Source organism: Phodopus roborovskii, unplaced genomic scaffold, assembly GCF_943737965.1.
Source record: "Phodopus roborovskii unplaced genomic scaffold, PHOROB, whole genome shotgun sequence".
NCBI classification, from domain to species: Eukaryota; Metazoa; Chordata; class Mammalia; order Rodentia; family Cricetidae; genus Phodopus; species Phodopus roborovskii.
Window position 1 is genome coordinate 31,136,944 of NW_026125052.1, and position 14,950 is coordinate 31,151,893.

The 14,950-nt window shown below is 54.9% G+C and overlaps 1 protein-coding gene across 3 annotated transcripts in view; it reads left to right on the forward strand.

Annotated features, from left to right (window-relative positions):
- Positions 1-12,340, forward strand: part of Septin9 (septin 9) — a 156,490-nt gene extending 144,150 nt beyond the window's left edge. For all 3 annotated transcript variants that reach the window (XM_051181456.1, XM_051181470.1, XM_051181465.1), the window contains 9 exons: positions 1,263-1,454; positions 2,576-2,704; positions 2,984-3,065; positions 3,416-3,553; positions 5,079-5,196; positions 6,602-6,697; positions 6,826-6,922; positions 9,618-9,669; positions 10,511-12,340. In XM_051181456.1, the coding sequence (XP_051037413.1) occupies positions 1,263-1,454; positions 2,576-2,704; positions 2,984-3,065; positions 3,416-3,553; positions 5,079-5,196; positions 6,602-6,697; positions 6,826-6,922; positions 9,618-9,669; positions 10,511-10,646 (1,040 nt within the window). In that variant the 3' untranslated portion in view covers positions 10,647-12,340. The remainder of the gene's footprint in view (positions 1-1,262; positions 1,455-2,575; positions 2,705-2,983; positions 3,066-3,415; positions 3,554-5,078; positions 5,197-6,601; positions 6,698-6,825; positions 6,923-9,617; positions 9,670-10,510) is intronic.
- The last annotated feature ends 2,610 nt before the right edge of the window (positions 12,341-14,950 follow it).

The window sequence follows — 14,950 nt, forward strand, 5'->3', positions numbered from 1 at the left end:
GAGGCAAGCCTGCCTTGACTGGGGGTGATTAGAGAGGGTTGGGGGACAGCCCCTTCCTCCTCTCACGGCTCAGCAGAGAGGTGGGGTGGGACAAAGTGGGTCTCAGACTCTCAGACAGATGGAAGCAATTTTCAATCACGTGGACGAGGCCTGAACCGCTGCTGCTCGGCAAGGCAGGGCCCCTTGTCATTCTGCAGGAAGCCGGCCCCAAGCCACAGGTTCTAGGGCCAGATGCTGCACCGTCTTTGTTTATTTGAAGATGCTGGAAACCCAGGAGCGTTTCTGAGTGGGGAGGCAGCGCTCCCGAAGCCTCGTGGGGAGGACTGTTGGCCTAACCTGGGCTGGGGATGCTTCTGATGGCCCTGGACCCTGGGACCTGCCTTTGCCATTGTTTGGGGATACACTTGTGTGGACCCTGAGGCAGCTCCTGGTGTGTCGTTTAGTTGCTCCCCGGGGCCAGGAAGTAGTGGTGGCGGCACCCCGCGGAGGAGGCAGAGAAACAGGAAGTGGCTGATCCAGCCCCTGGCTGTGGGGGGTGGTCCACGTGCCGACTTCCTGAAGCTGGCTTTGCAAGCCTCTTCTTCTGTGCTACACTCAAGCCTGAGGAGGGGGGGGGGGTCACAGAGAGGAAGTGCAGGTCCTATCTCCAGAGATGCGGGGTTGGGTTAGCTGAGGGTGTGGGGGCCGAGTGAGCTCCCCAGAAGGGGAAGGACAGTTAAACCGAAGCTCATTAAAGGAAGCTGAGGTTTTCAAGTTTAACCCTTAACCTATCCACAGACCTGCTAACCAAACTGGCCCCTGCCTGGGGATGAGGGGCACTTAGTGTCTGCCGCAGTCTAGGAAGATTGTTTCCCCTTAGGACTGTGTGGATCGGGTGCCTGGGAGTAGAGGCATTGGGGGGGCTCAGATCTGGAAGAGGCAAATAGGGGTCATATCACCCTCCCCTGTGGCCTGCCCCTGTGGGACCCAGGGCCCCTGTTGGACTCTTAAGGTCCCTGGGTCCCACAGCAACTGCAAGCCGTCTGAGCAGAGAAGAACATGTAGAGGACACCTTGGTTGGCAAAGATGGCAGAGACAGCCCCGAGAGGCGGGTGGCTGAGGGCGAGGGCCTGTCAGATGGCACAGTGCAGGGACCTTCAGTTCTGAGGTTTCCACGGAGTTCCTTGGGCAAGGGACCGAGCTCTGTCTGTGTCCTTGGTTCCCCGTCTGCGAGTGCACCGCCTGCAAACCCTGGTAAACTACCTCTCTGTTTCCCTCCGCAGGCTCCGAAGTGGCTCCCGGCTGTGTTGACGACATGGCTGACAGCCCTAGAGATGCCGTGCTCAAGCAAACACCCGTGTCACGGAATGAGAAGGCCCCCGTGGACTTTGGCTACGTGGGGATCGACTCCATCCTGGAGCAGATGCGCAGGAAGGCCATGAAACAAGGTTTCGAGTTCAACATCATGGTGGTTGGTGAGTGTTGGAGGCCCTCTGCCGGCCACACGCCCATCTTGCCACTCGAGGCCCGTGCGGGGGGCCAGCCTCAGCCCCAGCACCCAAGCAACCCTCAAAATGTCCTCCCCCTGTAAAGTGGGGGGACAGCTCTCACCTAATGTCACCTGTAAATGACAGATATGGGTGCATGTGCTGGGGGAGGGGACCACTTTCACCAGGGACTCTTGGGAGGGGCTCTACCTGTGTTAGCATCTGTCTGAGCAGCTGTAAGCCCTCTGTGACCAGTGACAACAGCCTCTAGCTCTGAGTTCTGCTTAGTGTCCCCTGGTTATTGCCCCAGGCTTGGCTGGAGACACATCTAAATTGCCCACCCAAGAAGTGGGGTGTGGTAGCCACTCCCTTCCTCCCATGGCCTTGGAGAGCTAGAAGTCCCAGCGGTAGATGGATGCAGCAAGGACAGAATCCCCTTGGGCCCCCCCACACATGAGGTCCTCTCTGTAACCCTGTGGAAGGGGGGTGTGTTTGCCTGGAAGAACAAACAGCCAGTTTTGTCTGTCTGTCTGCCTGTTTGTTTAGAGATAGGGTTTCACTATGTGACAAGGCTGGAATTTGCTCTCTGGACCAGGCTGGCCTTGAACTCACAGAGACCTTGCCAGCTTTCGCCTCCTGGGTGCTGGGATTAAGAAGCACCACCATACCTGGTCTGTGGAATAGGACGCTGTTCTCCAGGGTCGTATCTGGGCAGTTGCCTCTCATAGGCTGACGTCCTAAACCAAGTAGAGTCCGGTGGCTTCTTCCACTGCAGGGATCTGTCGGGGGACTGTGTCTGTGTGTGTCCAGAGTCACTGACAACCTGCACCTGTCTTTGGGGCTGTCATCCTCCTCTGTAGCTACCTGGACCTGTTCCCCTGGAGTCTGGTGTCTCTTCCTGTTTTGGGTAGCTTCTCTAGGGTCAGGAAGGAGCTCTGGCCACGTTAAACCTGGCCCCAGAGCCCCACATTGTAGGTTTAAATTCAACCCTGGGTGTCTGCTTAGGAGGTGAAGCCCCGGGGGGGGGGGCCTGTCCAAGGATGCTGTGACCCTGGTGGTCACACTGAGCTCTTGGAGCTGTGTTCACCAGCCTCCCCTTCTCCCCCCAGGGCAGAGTGGCCTCGGGAAGTCCACCTTAATCAACACCCTCTTCAAGTCCAAAATCAGCCGGAAGTCGGTGCAGCCCACCTCGGAGGAACGCATCCCCAAGACGATTGAAATCAAGTCCATTACCCACGGTAGGTTCCGTGGAAGGGGGGGGCTGAGGCTGGGAATAGGGACCCCCTTTACCCAGAGCGTGGGGTGAAGGGTATCGCACTCGAAGGGTCACCATTGAGACTGTGGGTAGGAATTGGTCTGGGGCCCACCAGGCTGAGGTGCCATCCACCCTTCTTTACCTGAGGTCGCTTTCTCCATGGCATCCCCTTGGCTGTCATCATGGCCCGTCTGGGGACACCCCAGGCTGGCCAGGCAGTGTGAGGGCTTGGATTGCCCTCTGATCTGGGGTGTTTGTGCAGATATCGAGGAAAAGGGGGTCCGGATGAAGCTGACGGTGATCGACACTCCAGGCTTCGGAGACCACATCAACAATGAAAACTGGTAGGTGTGACCTCAGAGAGCCTTCCTTCAGTGCGAAAGCCCCTCTGGTACCCAAATGAGATCGCTCCAAACCCTAAAGCCACACATGCGGGTCTAACATTCTAAATCAAAACGGGGTCACCTGGGAGTCATGCTCTCCCACCCTGGGACAAAGGTCAGCATGGGGAGCGTGGCCGGAAAACTCTCAGATAAGGCTGGCTTCTCTTTGCAACAACCTATCTTTCCTGTATGAAATCAGAAGGCTGGGTATCAGCTCTGGGAATTAGCCTGCCTTGGGGGCTTAGAGAGGACACGTGCCCAGAATGGGCAGCAGGGGTCCCAGGTACTGGCTAACCCGGATCTCCATGCAGCTGGCAGCCTATTATGAAGTTCATCAACGACCAGTACGAAAAGTACCTGCAGGAGGAGGTCAACATCAACAGAAAGAAACGCATCCCCGACACGCGTGTGCATTGCTGCCTCTACTTCATCCCGGCCACCGGCCACTCGTATGTCCCATTCACGGCGTTTTTCTTGACGGTGGGAGTCCCCATTTCCAGCACTGGCGGGGCTACCTGCAGGGTTCCATCCGCCCAGCCACTGGGCATGGGGTTGGGGGTGTGTGGTGGTGTGGGGGCAAAGCAGGACACGGCACTGAGTCAGAGCTGTCAGCAGCCCTTATGCGGGTGTCTGTGTCCGTAGAGCGTCTCTGTGACCTGAGGACTGGGCAGGCCCTGGGATAGTCTAGAATCTGGTAGGCAGGCCCTGCAGATGGAATGAGACTCTCAGGCTCTGTGAGTGTGTGCGCGCTCACCTAGCAGTCACGTGGCTTTCTCCACACCGTGGGGGTGCTCTTACCTCCTGGGCCACCGAAGAACCAGGTGCCTTCTGGAGTCTCCCTCCCCCGGGGCCGGGGGACTCTGAATGGTCTCAGTGGCCAGGGTTCTTGGCTCCCTGTGAATCTCATCTGTCCCCAATACATAGGTTCCTCTCCCTGCTGGACCCCCTTGTCACTTGCCCTGACTCCATGTAGGGCACAGGCCAGTCCCTGCGTAAGCATCAGGAACTGGATGTGGCTTTGAGGGCTCCCGAGTTTGGTGTCTCCTGGCCACGGCGACTGGAGTGTGCACACTCTACTCTAGGCTGTTCCAGGCTCAGCCCTGGCTGTAAGAGCCTAGGCTTTGAGGGGACCTTGCATCTTGCACTCTGTCTAGATGGCATAAGGCTCACTGGGGTCTGGTTGGAAGAAACCCAAATATGGGTGTCTGAGCTGCCATAGTGCCCATCTCCTGTGAGGCCAGCAAGAGCCCATTCATGGCAGGGGTTGCCATAAGGCCACCAGGGGCTGCTTCGTTGGGGATTCTCCAGCTATCCCAGCACCTCCTGGGGCAGGGCCAAGACAGCAGGAGACAGGATTGACGTGGCTTCAGCGGGGAGAGCCGAAGGCGCCTTCCCAGCGGTACCCTCTGGGCTGGGGTCCCAGCTGGGCACCTTGCCTAGTCTCTGTCCCCTGATGTTCAGTCCCTGGGGATGGCAATGGCTTCTGGCCATCTTTGCTCAGATGTCTGTCTGTAGCTTCACTTCCCACGGGCTGTCTGGGCCTGACAATACCCCCATGGAGAAAGTGCAGTTTCAACAGGAAAATGGTGCCCACGCATGGGCTCTGCCCGCCTCCTTCCTGCAGCCTCCTCCCTGCTCCTGTAGCAGATCCAGCCTCTCTGGAGCCAAGCCGACCTGGGGAACAGTTAGTCCGTCTCAGGGCCCAGAGCTTCTGCCTGACATTGGAAGCCCCAAGGCATGACAGTGATGTGAGCCAAGTCACTCTTTGGGCGTGTCCAGGGCCAGTTGGGCTCTGACAGTTGTGGATGAGGGACCTTAGAGCCAGCTTCACTCCGGCTCTTATCTCGACTCAATAGGGGGAGCATCACCCTGCGCCCTTCCAAGCCCCAGCCTTGCCCCTCTACCAACATGGCCTCCACTATGAGTCCTGAAGCTGGGGGTCCCTCCTAAGCTGAGTTTCATGTTCCATTTCAGGCTTAGGCCCCTGGACATTGAATTCATGAAGCGCCTAAGCAAGGTGGTCAATATTGTCCCGGTCATCGCCAAGGCTGACACGCTGACCCTGGAGGAAAGGGTCTACTTCAAACAACGGGTAGGACTCACAGCCTCTCCTCAGCGCTCGCTCTCTCCTTTGAGGACTGCTTGGACAAGTTACAGGCCTGACAAGGGCCGATCCGATCCAGCCCAGGGGATACGAGGATAGGAGAGTCACCCTTTAGCCCTTCACAGCATGTGTCCAGCCTGAGCCTGGGAGTGGGAGGGGACTGGCCTGGGTGGCTGCTGGGGACCCCCATTTCCAGCAGCCCCGGGTTTTGTAGTAGACCAAGCAGAGGCCATCATCGTACCTGGCACACCTGAGTTTTTATTAGATGGGAAAGAAAACCAAAAGGACCAGTCTAGTCTGCCTCAGTGGCTTCCTCCTCTACTCTGGTCGAGGACACTTCTAGCTGGGTGGCAGGGATGTCCTCGTGGGCATCTGTAAAAGGATGAATCCTGGACCTCTTCTGAACTAGGCCATACTTCAGAACCTCTTGGGAGCTCCAGCCTGCGGTTCTGAGGCCCCGAATCCAACTCCAGAGGCTCCCCGGGCCTCCATCCCAGACCATGTGTGGGAGATTTTCCCAGCACGCACAGGGAAGGGTAGTCAGGGATGCATCTGCTGGAGACCAGAAAGCTCTCCAGTGTGAGAGCCTGGATCTGCTTGGGCAAACGAGGCAGCTGTCCCCTGGGATGTCCTCTATCGACTGTCAATCGCCTGGGCTGTCATCAAGGTGGGGGCCATTTCGTCAGGCAGGTGTCCTGAGCTGCAGGAGGGAGCCATGCTCGTCCTTAGCAACCCTGAGTTATTTGTAGTGGTGGAGGGGGGTGAGCTACACAGGAAACACGGGCAGAGTCTCAGGATAGTGGTCACGGGGCCCCTCAGGCCAGGTGAGTCCCTTCTTGATGCAGAGGCGCCAGAACTGGAGAATCTGGGTGGATGTAGCTCAGTTGGTAGAGTGCTTGCCTGGCATACAGGAGGCTCAGGGTTTAATCTTCAGTGCCGCATAAAACTGGCCATGGTGGCACATACCTATTACACCAGTGCTTGGGAGGTGGAGGCAGGAGGCTCGGAAGTTCAAGGTCATCCTTGGATACATAGCCAGCCTGAGCTAGAGACTTTGTCTCCCAAAAGGTTGGGGGTGCGGCTGGAGAGATGGCTTGGGGGTTAAGAGTACTGGCTGCTCTTGCAGAGGACCCAGGTTCCATTCCCAGCACCCACGTGGCAGCTCACAGGCAGTTCTAGGGGATGTGATGCCCCGTTCTGGCCTCTGTGGGCACTGGGCATGCATTTGGTACATGTGCAGAGAAAACACTAATGCCCAAAAAATAAAATAAAATGAATATTTAAAAAAAAAAAAACAAAACTGGACGTTCTCAGGGCAGGGCCACCCAGAGCCAGCCTTTGCAGGGGTTCATGGCTCGGGCACCTGGTGGCTAATAGCCTCTGTGTCTCCCAGATTACTGCAGACCTGCTGTCCAATGGCATTGATGTATACCCCCAGAAGGAGTTTGATGAGGATTCAGAGGACCGGCTGGTGAATGAGAAGTTCCGGGTAAGTGCGTCCACTGGAAAATGATGGGGATCCATGTGTCCACGTCTGGTCCTCTGAAGCCAAGGCCTGCAGCTTCCCGGTCCAAAGCCCAGGCGTACCTGTACTTAACTCTTCTACCCCCTTTCCAGGAGATGATCCCGTTTGCTGTGGTGGGCAGCGACCATGAATATCAAGTCAATGGCAAGAGGATCCTGGGACGGAAGACTAAGTGGGGTACCATTGAAGGTACTGGCTGCTGCGCCGCCACAGTGCTAACCTGTAGTTGAGCTTGGGCCTTCATCTGTTGCACTGTGGGTCCCTGTTTCGTCTCTCCTTGTAAGGGCAATGGCTGTAGGGTGCACCTGAGTTCCTTGAACTTAATTACGTTGTCATAGACTTAGTTGCTTTGCCCCAGGTGTGGTCTTCTCTGGGGTCCAGGTCAGTATCCAGGTGGGATGGTCCCAGGGTCTTTCTGCTCTTCCATTCTCGTTAGAAAGGAGGATGGAAAAGGACTGAGCTGCCTGGGAGATGAAGACCCATTTTGTTTCTTATGACCAGTGTGGTCCACAGGAGAAGGAAGTTGAGGCTGTGAGCTAGGGTGAGCCTCAGTCTGTACACATCAACGAGGGCTACATCTTAAGGGCCAGGTGATTGTTCCAGATGGATAGGGCTGTTCTCCCGGGGATTTTGGGCTTACTCTGTAGCCTAGGATGACCCCACACTCAAGTCCTTCTGCCTTGGCCTCCTGAATGCTGGGGTTATAGGTGTAGACACCACACCAGTGCCCGGGTTATAGGAGCACACACCACACCAGTGCCCGGGTTATCGGAGCACACACCACACCAGTCCTGCTAGAGCTCTTTAAGAAATAGTCTCTCTAGGAATCTGGTGATGGTATTTCCTGGCACTGAGCATGGAGGTCTCCAACTCAGCACCCCCACCCTAAGTGGGTTATCATTTAACCCTTTACTCACCCTCTTTGCAGAGAGGAGTTAGAGCAGGGTTCTCAACCTTCCTGACGATGGGACCCTTTAATGCAGGTCTTCACACTGTGGACCCTAACCATAAAATTATTTTCATAACTATAATTTTGCTACTGTTATGAATCATAATGTAAACATCTGTGTTTCCCAACCGTCTTATGTGACCCCCATGAAAGGGTCATTACACACGCTCACGCATGCAAGCACACAAAGGGTTGTGACCCACAGGTTGAGAACTGCTGAGTTAGAGGGACAGACTCCATAGAGTGCCTGCCACTGACTAAGTTAATGCTGTGTGATGTGTACCGTGTAAGCCAGGGATGCTGGTCCCTATCTGTGACCTTAGCATTTGAGAAGTGGAGACAGGAGGCTCCGGCATTCAACATCCCTCCAACAGCAAGGTGGGGTGGGGGCGGGGAGAGCAAGGGAGGACAGTGAATGAACAGCCAGGGCTCCAGACAGGGTGATTTGGGGCTCTACATGCAGCCTTGCACTGGAGCCCCTGGAGTTAGGCATCATTAGCTGGCCTTCCTGAGGTTAAGCACTGGAGTATACCCATCTGCCCTTCCCGTCTGTTCCTTTCCCTGCTGTGCCCTCCCTGTGAGTCTGCCAGGTAGGGCGCCGTGGGGATATATTCTAAATACACTCCGGGTGTTTTAGGTGCCTGGGCCTTTCTGAGGCAGACGATGACCCCAGAGGTGATCTTAGGGGTACTCTGGAACTATTTATTCTCTCTCAAGCTCAGCTTCATTTCCCTCAGTCCATCATTCTTGTCTCTGCTTACCCTCTCTGCCTCTCTATGCAAATATGCAAAGCATGGTTGGAATCAGGAAAGTGTGGGATAAGAACCCCTGGGGATTTGAGAATGGCATTGGCTATTGGCGTGTCTTGTCTGACCCCTGCTGGCCAACTTGGGTACTGCACACACTCAATGAGAAACTGGCAGGAAGTTTAGCTGGTTAGAGGAGAGCTCCCAGCTGAGGGTCCAAGCAGCCTGTGTGAACATATAATGTACTCCCCCGGGTGGTGGTTCCCATATCCAACAACCTTCTAGTGAGGACCCTGGGGATAGGAATGTAGTGGGAGTTCCTATCAGACACGCGCGCGCGCGCGCGCGCACACACACACACACACACACACACACACACACACACTCACTCTGTGGGTTTGTAACTGAACAAGCCGTATCTAATTGTGCCCACTCCTTACCTCCTCCTTGTTCTGCACCATCTGAAGAGCCTGTTCCATCCTTGGGAGCTTGAACATGATGTAGTCGAAAGCCTCACAAAGTTCAGTAACACCGTTGGCTCACTGGGTACCTTTCTGCCCCCGAGACATTCTCCCACTTAAATTTCTTCTTACATTTGTTTTATTGGGGGAAAGGTCTTGTACATGCCAGAACATGCATGTGGTAGTCAGAGGGCACCTTGCAAGAGTCGGTTTTCTCTTTCTGCCGTGCGGCCTGGGACTTAAACTCAGGTGTTGGGCTTGGCAGCAAATGCCCTCATCCACTGAGCCTTTAGCTCATTTATTGGGAACCTGGGTCGGAGAAGCCAAGATTCACCCAAGCCTGGAGCATAAGGAATGAGGGTTTACTCATAGTTCCGGAGTACAGCCCATCGCGGCGGGGAGTCACGGTAGCATGGCAGGAGGCAGCTGGTCACATGGCACAGAAGGCATTGAGAAATAAGTTCTGGAACATTCAGCTCACTTCTCCAGCCCACGGGAAGATGCTGCCCACATTCAGGTGGCTCTTCCCTCAGCTGAACCTCTCTGGATGCATGCTCACAGGCACTCTAGAGGTGTGTCTCCCAGGTGACTCCAAAACTATTTGAGTAACTGTCGATCACCTGCCCACGGTGGGTGGGGCTTTCTAGAAGCTGTTGGCATTGCTGGGTAGGAGAGGAGGAGGGGCTTCCTTCTTACCAGGACACTGAGTGTCCTTCTCTCTTCCACAGTTGAGAACACCACTCACTGTGAATTTGCCTACCTGCGGGACCTCCTCATTAGGTAAGTCAGCATTCAGCTCCGAAGGCTCCTTGGGTTTGGTGGGCTGGGGGGCGGGAGCCCTCACCCTGCTGGAAGCTGCCTGTTGTTAGCCCCGCCCTCAGGAACCCATTGTCTAATGCTGAAAACAAAACAAAACCCTCTTGGGAATGAACAATGAAATGGGAATTCTTCCTAACCTTATGAGGTCACCAGGATGAATTTTGGTCCCGCCCCCCCCCATGGTCTAAGCATGCTAAATTCAGCTATGTCTACTAAGGGCACAGCCTGAGTTATGTGTCTCAAAACAAACAAAAGAAAAATATCATAATGAAACATTATTCTGTATAATGAAAATCTGTTAAGAGGAAAAAAAATACAGGGCAAGGAACCGGGGGTGGGGCTTCCAAGAACAAACCTTACCGCCCTTGGGACTCCTCGCCCTTCCGATTTCCCTTTCCAAAGTAAAGGGGAGTGGCCGTCTGCGGTGTGGGTCAGTGGTAGAGCATGCCTGGCAGGCCTCAGGAGGGGATGGCTGAGTAGGTGGACAGCTCTGGGGACTGTGGTCACCTGCTGCCTCCTGCTGGCCACCACATGAACTTCTGTCTTGGAGCATGAATATACCCCAGTCCTGCCCATCGGTGGGGGTCTTGGGAGCTTTCAAGTTTGTGTTTTTAGTGCTCAGCCCTTCACCCTTGTGTAGGCCACCCTTGTGTCACCACATAGACACAGAGTTAGAATGTGAGGCCACAGAGGGCCGATCTGCCTCGTCCTGCTGTGTGCACACCAAGAGCCTGCAGGCTTCCCCTGATGCCGGGAGGGAGGGGCAGGTGGTTGTAACCCAGGCGGGCCACTTTCCCTGCAGGACACACATGCAGAACATCAAAGACATCACCAGCAGCATCCACTTCGAAGCCTACCGAGTGAAACGCCTCAACGAGGGTAACAGCACCATGGCCAACGGGGTTGAGGAGAAGGAGCCAGAAGCCCAGGAGATGTAGACGCCATCCTGCCCCTGGACCCCACCCCCAAATCTTCTCATCCTCCCCGGCCCACCCACCTACCCTGTCTTATTTTATATAATTGTCTTCATTTGTCACCCGCCTCCTTCTCTTTCCACACTCTGCCCAGTAACAAGAGAGGGCTTATCTGCCAAGTGTGCTCTTATTGGCTGCAGCAGCAGGGTGGGCGGGACTACAGCCTGGGCTTGTCTCTGTGCCCAGCTCTCTCCCCAAGCTGGGAAGGCTAGACCAGGCTCAGCCCCTCCTGAGGGGTTAGAAGAGCTGTGTGTCCATGCCCGCTCTGAGTTCTGAGCTGAAGCCTGTAGGGACCGAATCCTAGGGGTTGCAGAGGAGCCCATGAAGCCACAAGTCCCCGTGGCCACAGCCCCAAAAGCAGGCTGCACCCAGAGAAGGATGGAGCTGGCCAGGTAGTCCTGGAGCCCCGCCTGCCCCTCCACCAGCCATGAGTCATTGCTTACAGCCCCCTCAGCTGCCTGCTCCCCAAGGAGGCTAGAGACATCCACAACCAAAGTTGCCAATCACTTAGACATAGTGACAACCATGCCCCGTCTCCCTCAAGTTTGTCTCAGAGCAGAAAGTGCCTTGATCCACAAGAGCCAGTCACGTCTTCCCAGATGTCCCTCTGGGTGAAATGCAGGGACATGCTGGAGAGAAGTCTTTCTCCCTCCCCTGGGTCCCCTTTCCCCCCTGTGCTGTAGACTCCGCTACTGCACCGGGCTTTAATTATAAAAACATAGCATGAAAGATGGCCCCACCCCCACTCCCAGTCTTAGGTCTGAGCAGACTTGGTGGAAGGAAGAGCGCATGGGAGCTGTTCTGCTCCGTGCCAGGGGAAAGTATGTCTGTCTGGTCCTGGGTTTGGCCGGATCTGCTCTGGCTACATTGTTGCCCAGTTGCCTCATCCCTCCTCCTCCCCCCCCCCTCAGGCTCAAGCCTTAATTCACTGACTTCCCTAGGTGGGAGCCAGGAAAACCTGGCCATTTTGCTGTCTACATGCACCTAAACCGCTATGTCCCAGAACCCCAAGGGCACCAGAGATGGATAGCCAGACCACAGGCAAGGTTTCATAGCAGAGCTAGGCTCCTTCATCTTCTCTCAGAACTGCTAGGGACCATCCATGCACAGCCGACCAAAGCCACGCCCTTTCTGCTTGCCCGCCTCTCTTGTCCTGACTCTGGGAGGAGTTTGGTGGGTGTGGACAGGTTGGACCAGCTTGGGGAAGGTGCGGCTACAGACCCTGGGCTAGCTTCTTGCAGTGGGAGAGGTGGGGTGCAGACTGATGAGGGATACTCATGATTCCCTGTGTTGGGTGTCCTACTCCCCCACCCCAGCGTGGAAGGCCACCTCATCGAGCCCTGTAGCCGAACAGTTCATTCCTTTGCCAGCTTGCCAAATTCTTTTGCCAAAAAATCAGGACTTTGAAGGAAATCTTCAGCATGCTGGACCCCCGGCACCTTGGCCTTCCCCAGCCCCAGTGTCCCTGGGGACTTAGCAGCAGCCCAGTGTCATCAGGGTGACATCATGCCTCTGTAACCAGCCACTGAAAACTGTTCATCTGACCAGGCTGTTCCACGCGGCCTTTCACTGGGGGCCTCCTGGGGGAGGAGTCTCTCTTTTTGTATAAATAACAAAGTGTCGAAATGTATTTCCTGAAATAAATGTTTCAAATACAAGCTGGCTCACTCTGGAATAGCAGTGGGTTCTCTTGACTTGGGTTTGGCTGGTGTGTTAACGGGTGGATGGAGGACCGGGCTCTGGGACCCTGAATTAAAACTTGCAGAACCAGTGGCTCAGTGGTGACGAGTACTCTTCTAGATGACTCAGTTAACAGACTCATCCAGATGGTTCACAACCTCCTGTAATCCAGCTCCAGGGGGGTCCTGGCCTCTGATGGTGCCTGTACCCTGTATACACAGAAATACTAATGAATGTTACTGTATCAGGCCCTATGAACAATAATGTGTGGTTCCAGGGGCCTGGCTGAGCCAGCTGGGGTGGGAAGGGGGAGGGACCCTGGCCCTGGCTCCTTTGGTATATACGCTTTAATGTCCAGCAGTTCCTGTAACAAATGACCACAAACGAGGTTCCCTACAACAGAAGTCTACATTCCCATAGTCCTGGAAGCCCCAGACCAAGTGTTGGCATGACCCCTCTTCATCCACAGTCCCAAGGAGAGAGTCCCCTGCCTCTCCCTGCTCCTGGAGACTGCATTGCTCCAGGCTCTGCCTCTTTCTTCACACACCCTCCCCCTGCATGTCTAGAGAGATGCTCTCCTTAGATGTAGGGGCTACTTCGACCCAGGATAATCTCATCTTAATCTTTAATTACATCTCCAAAGATCCTGTTTCCAAATAAGGTTTTAGTCTAAGGTTCTGAGCAGGTGGGAATTTGGGGCGATCCTCTTACCACCTCCACCATCCCCTTCCTGCATCTTGGGGTTTACAGAGCTACAGGGGCAGCAAGGGAAGAACCCAAGGCTCTCTTGCCGCCACCAAGCCGAGTGGTCTAAGGAGTGACTGCACCTCTCTGGCCTGGCTACACTCTTCCGAAAGCCCCCGATGAAAAATGGATTTCAGTGACAAATGAGTCAGCGGCTTCAGGAGTTCTTTATGTCAAGGATCCTGAGTTGTGGGTTCAAATGCTGATGGCACTGGCTGGTTAGGAGGGTCAAGACCATGGAGCCAGCTTGCTTGAGTCCCGCAGTTCCAAGGTCCTTGGCAGGAGTCCCCCAAACCCCTTGAATTTCTCCTTCCGTAAGGCTGAACTCTTCCCATGTTTATTCCCATTGTCTGTCCTCCAGCTACAGACAGGCTTAGGCAGTTGTCAGTTTGTTAACCTGACTGGTCACCAGCCCAGGCCAGATGTGCCTCCCAGCCAGTGATGGGGAGACCCCCCACCTCCCACTCAAACAGTCAGACTCTCCATGGAGGACCAGAGTGGCCAGCCATTCCCATCTGTCCAGGAGCCTGGGCTTTCTTGTACCTCCTAGATAGTAATGTGAGAACTCTCACCTCCCACCAACAAACAGCCAGCAAGCCCCAGTAACCTTGTGTTCACACTCCACAGTACTGGGGATACAGGCATGCACGGCTATACCCAGGCTCATTCAACATGAGCCCTCATCCACTGAGCCATCTCTCCTGCCCTGAATGTGGCCACTCCATGAACTAGAACTAGACCGGGGGGGGGGGGGGATGGGAGAACAAGGTGGCTTCATGGCATGGGACCCCTATGCCACGGGCCTTCCTCTTGTCTATCCAACCCCAGCCTCACATAGCCAGCACAAATGGTTTGTGGAGCAGTGGCATGGTCCAGGATGGACCGTCCCCAAAGTGCCACCCAGGAGCAGGAAGGCCCTGCTCATACTGGCTTAGGCTTCTGTTAGGATTGGGGTGTTCCAGAGGGTCTACAAATGCCAGGTGTCCCTTTCCCCGCCCTAGGCCTCAGGGTTTGGAGGCAGGAAACAGGAGGAAAGCTTGTGGGAGCCACTGGAGTGAGGCCTACCCAGTGCCGCTGGATCAGGTTGGGAAAGCCCGAGGAGCCCATTCAGAGCGGGCCCTGTTTGAGTCGCTTTTGGATTTTTGTTTGTGGTTTTGTATGTGTGTGTGTTACTGTGCATACACGTGTGTGTGTGTGTGTGTGTGTGTGTGTGTGTGTGTGTGTGTGTGTGTATGGGGGTGTTTGTCTGCATCTGTGTGCATGTGGAGGCCAGAGAACAGTTTTGGTTGGTTTTGGCCTTTGGTATTTGGTTTTATTTAAGATAAGGGCTCTCATTAGCTTGGAGCTTCCAAGCACATAGGCTTGTCTGGCTGCCCAGTGAGCCCCCCCCCATCAGATCTGCCAGTTTTTGCCTCCCCAGTCCCAAGGTTAAGTGGATGCCTCCATGCTGGGCTTTGCCTGGTTCTGAGGACCCAAGACCAGGTCCTACTGCTTGCATAACAAGCGTCTTAAAAACCGAGCTGGCTGGCCTGTTCTCATATATATATATATATATATATATATATATATATATATATATATATTTGTTTGGTGTGTCTGTGAACCAGGCATGTGCCGGAGGAGGCCAGAAGAGGGGTCCCTAGGACTGGGGTTACAGACGGCCATGAGACTAGAAATGGACGTGAGTCCTCCGCAAGAGCAGCCAGTGAGTGCTCTTAACCACTGAGCCATCTCTCCAGGTCTCCACTCACTTTTAAACACCATTTTTCTGGCTACAAGTACGGACTTCGGTATGGAAAATGGCAGAAAAAAAGTTAACGCAGTAGAGAAAATATCTCCATTCA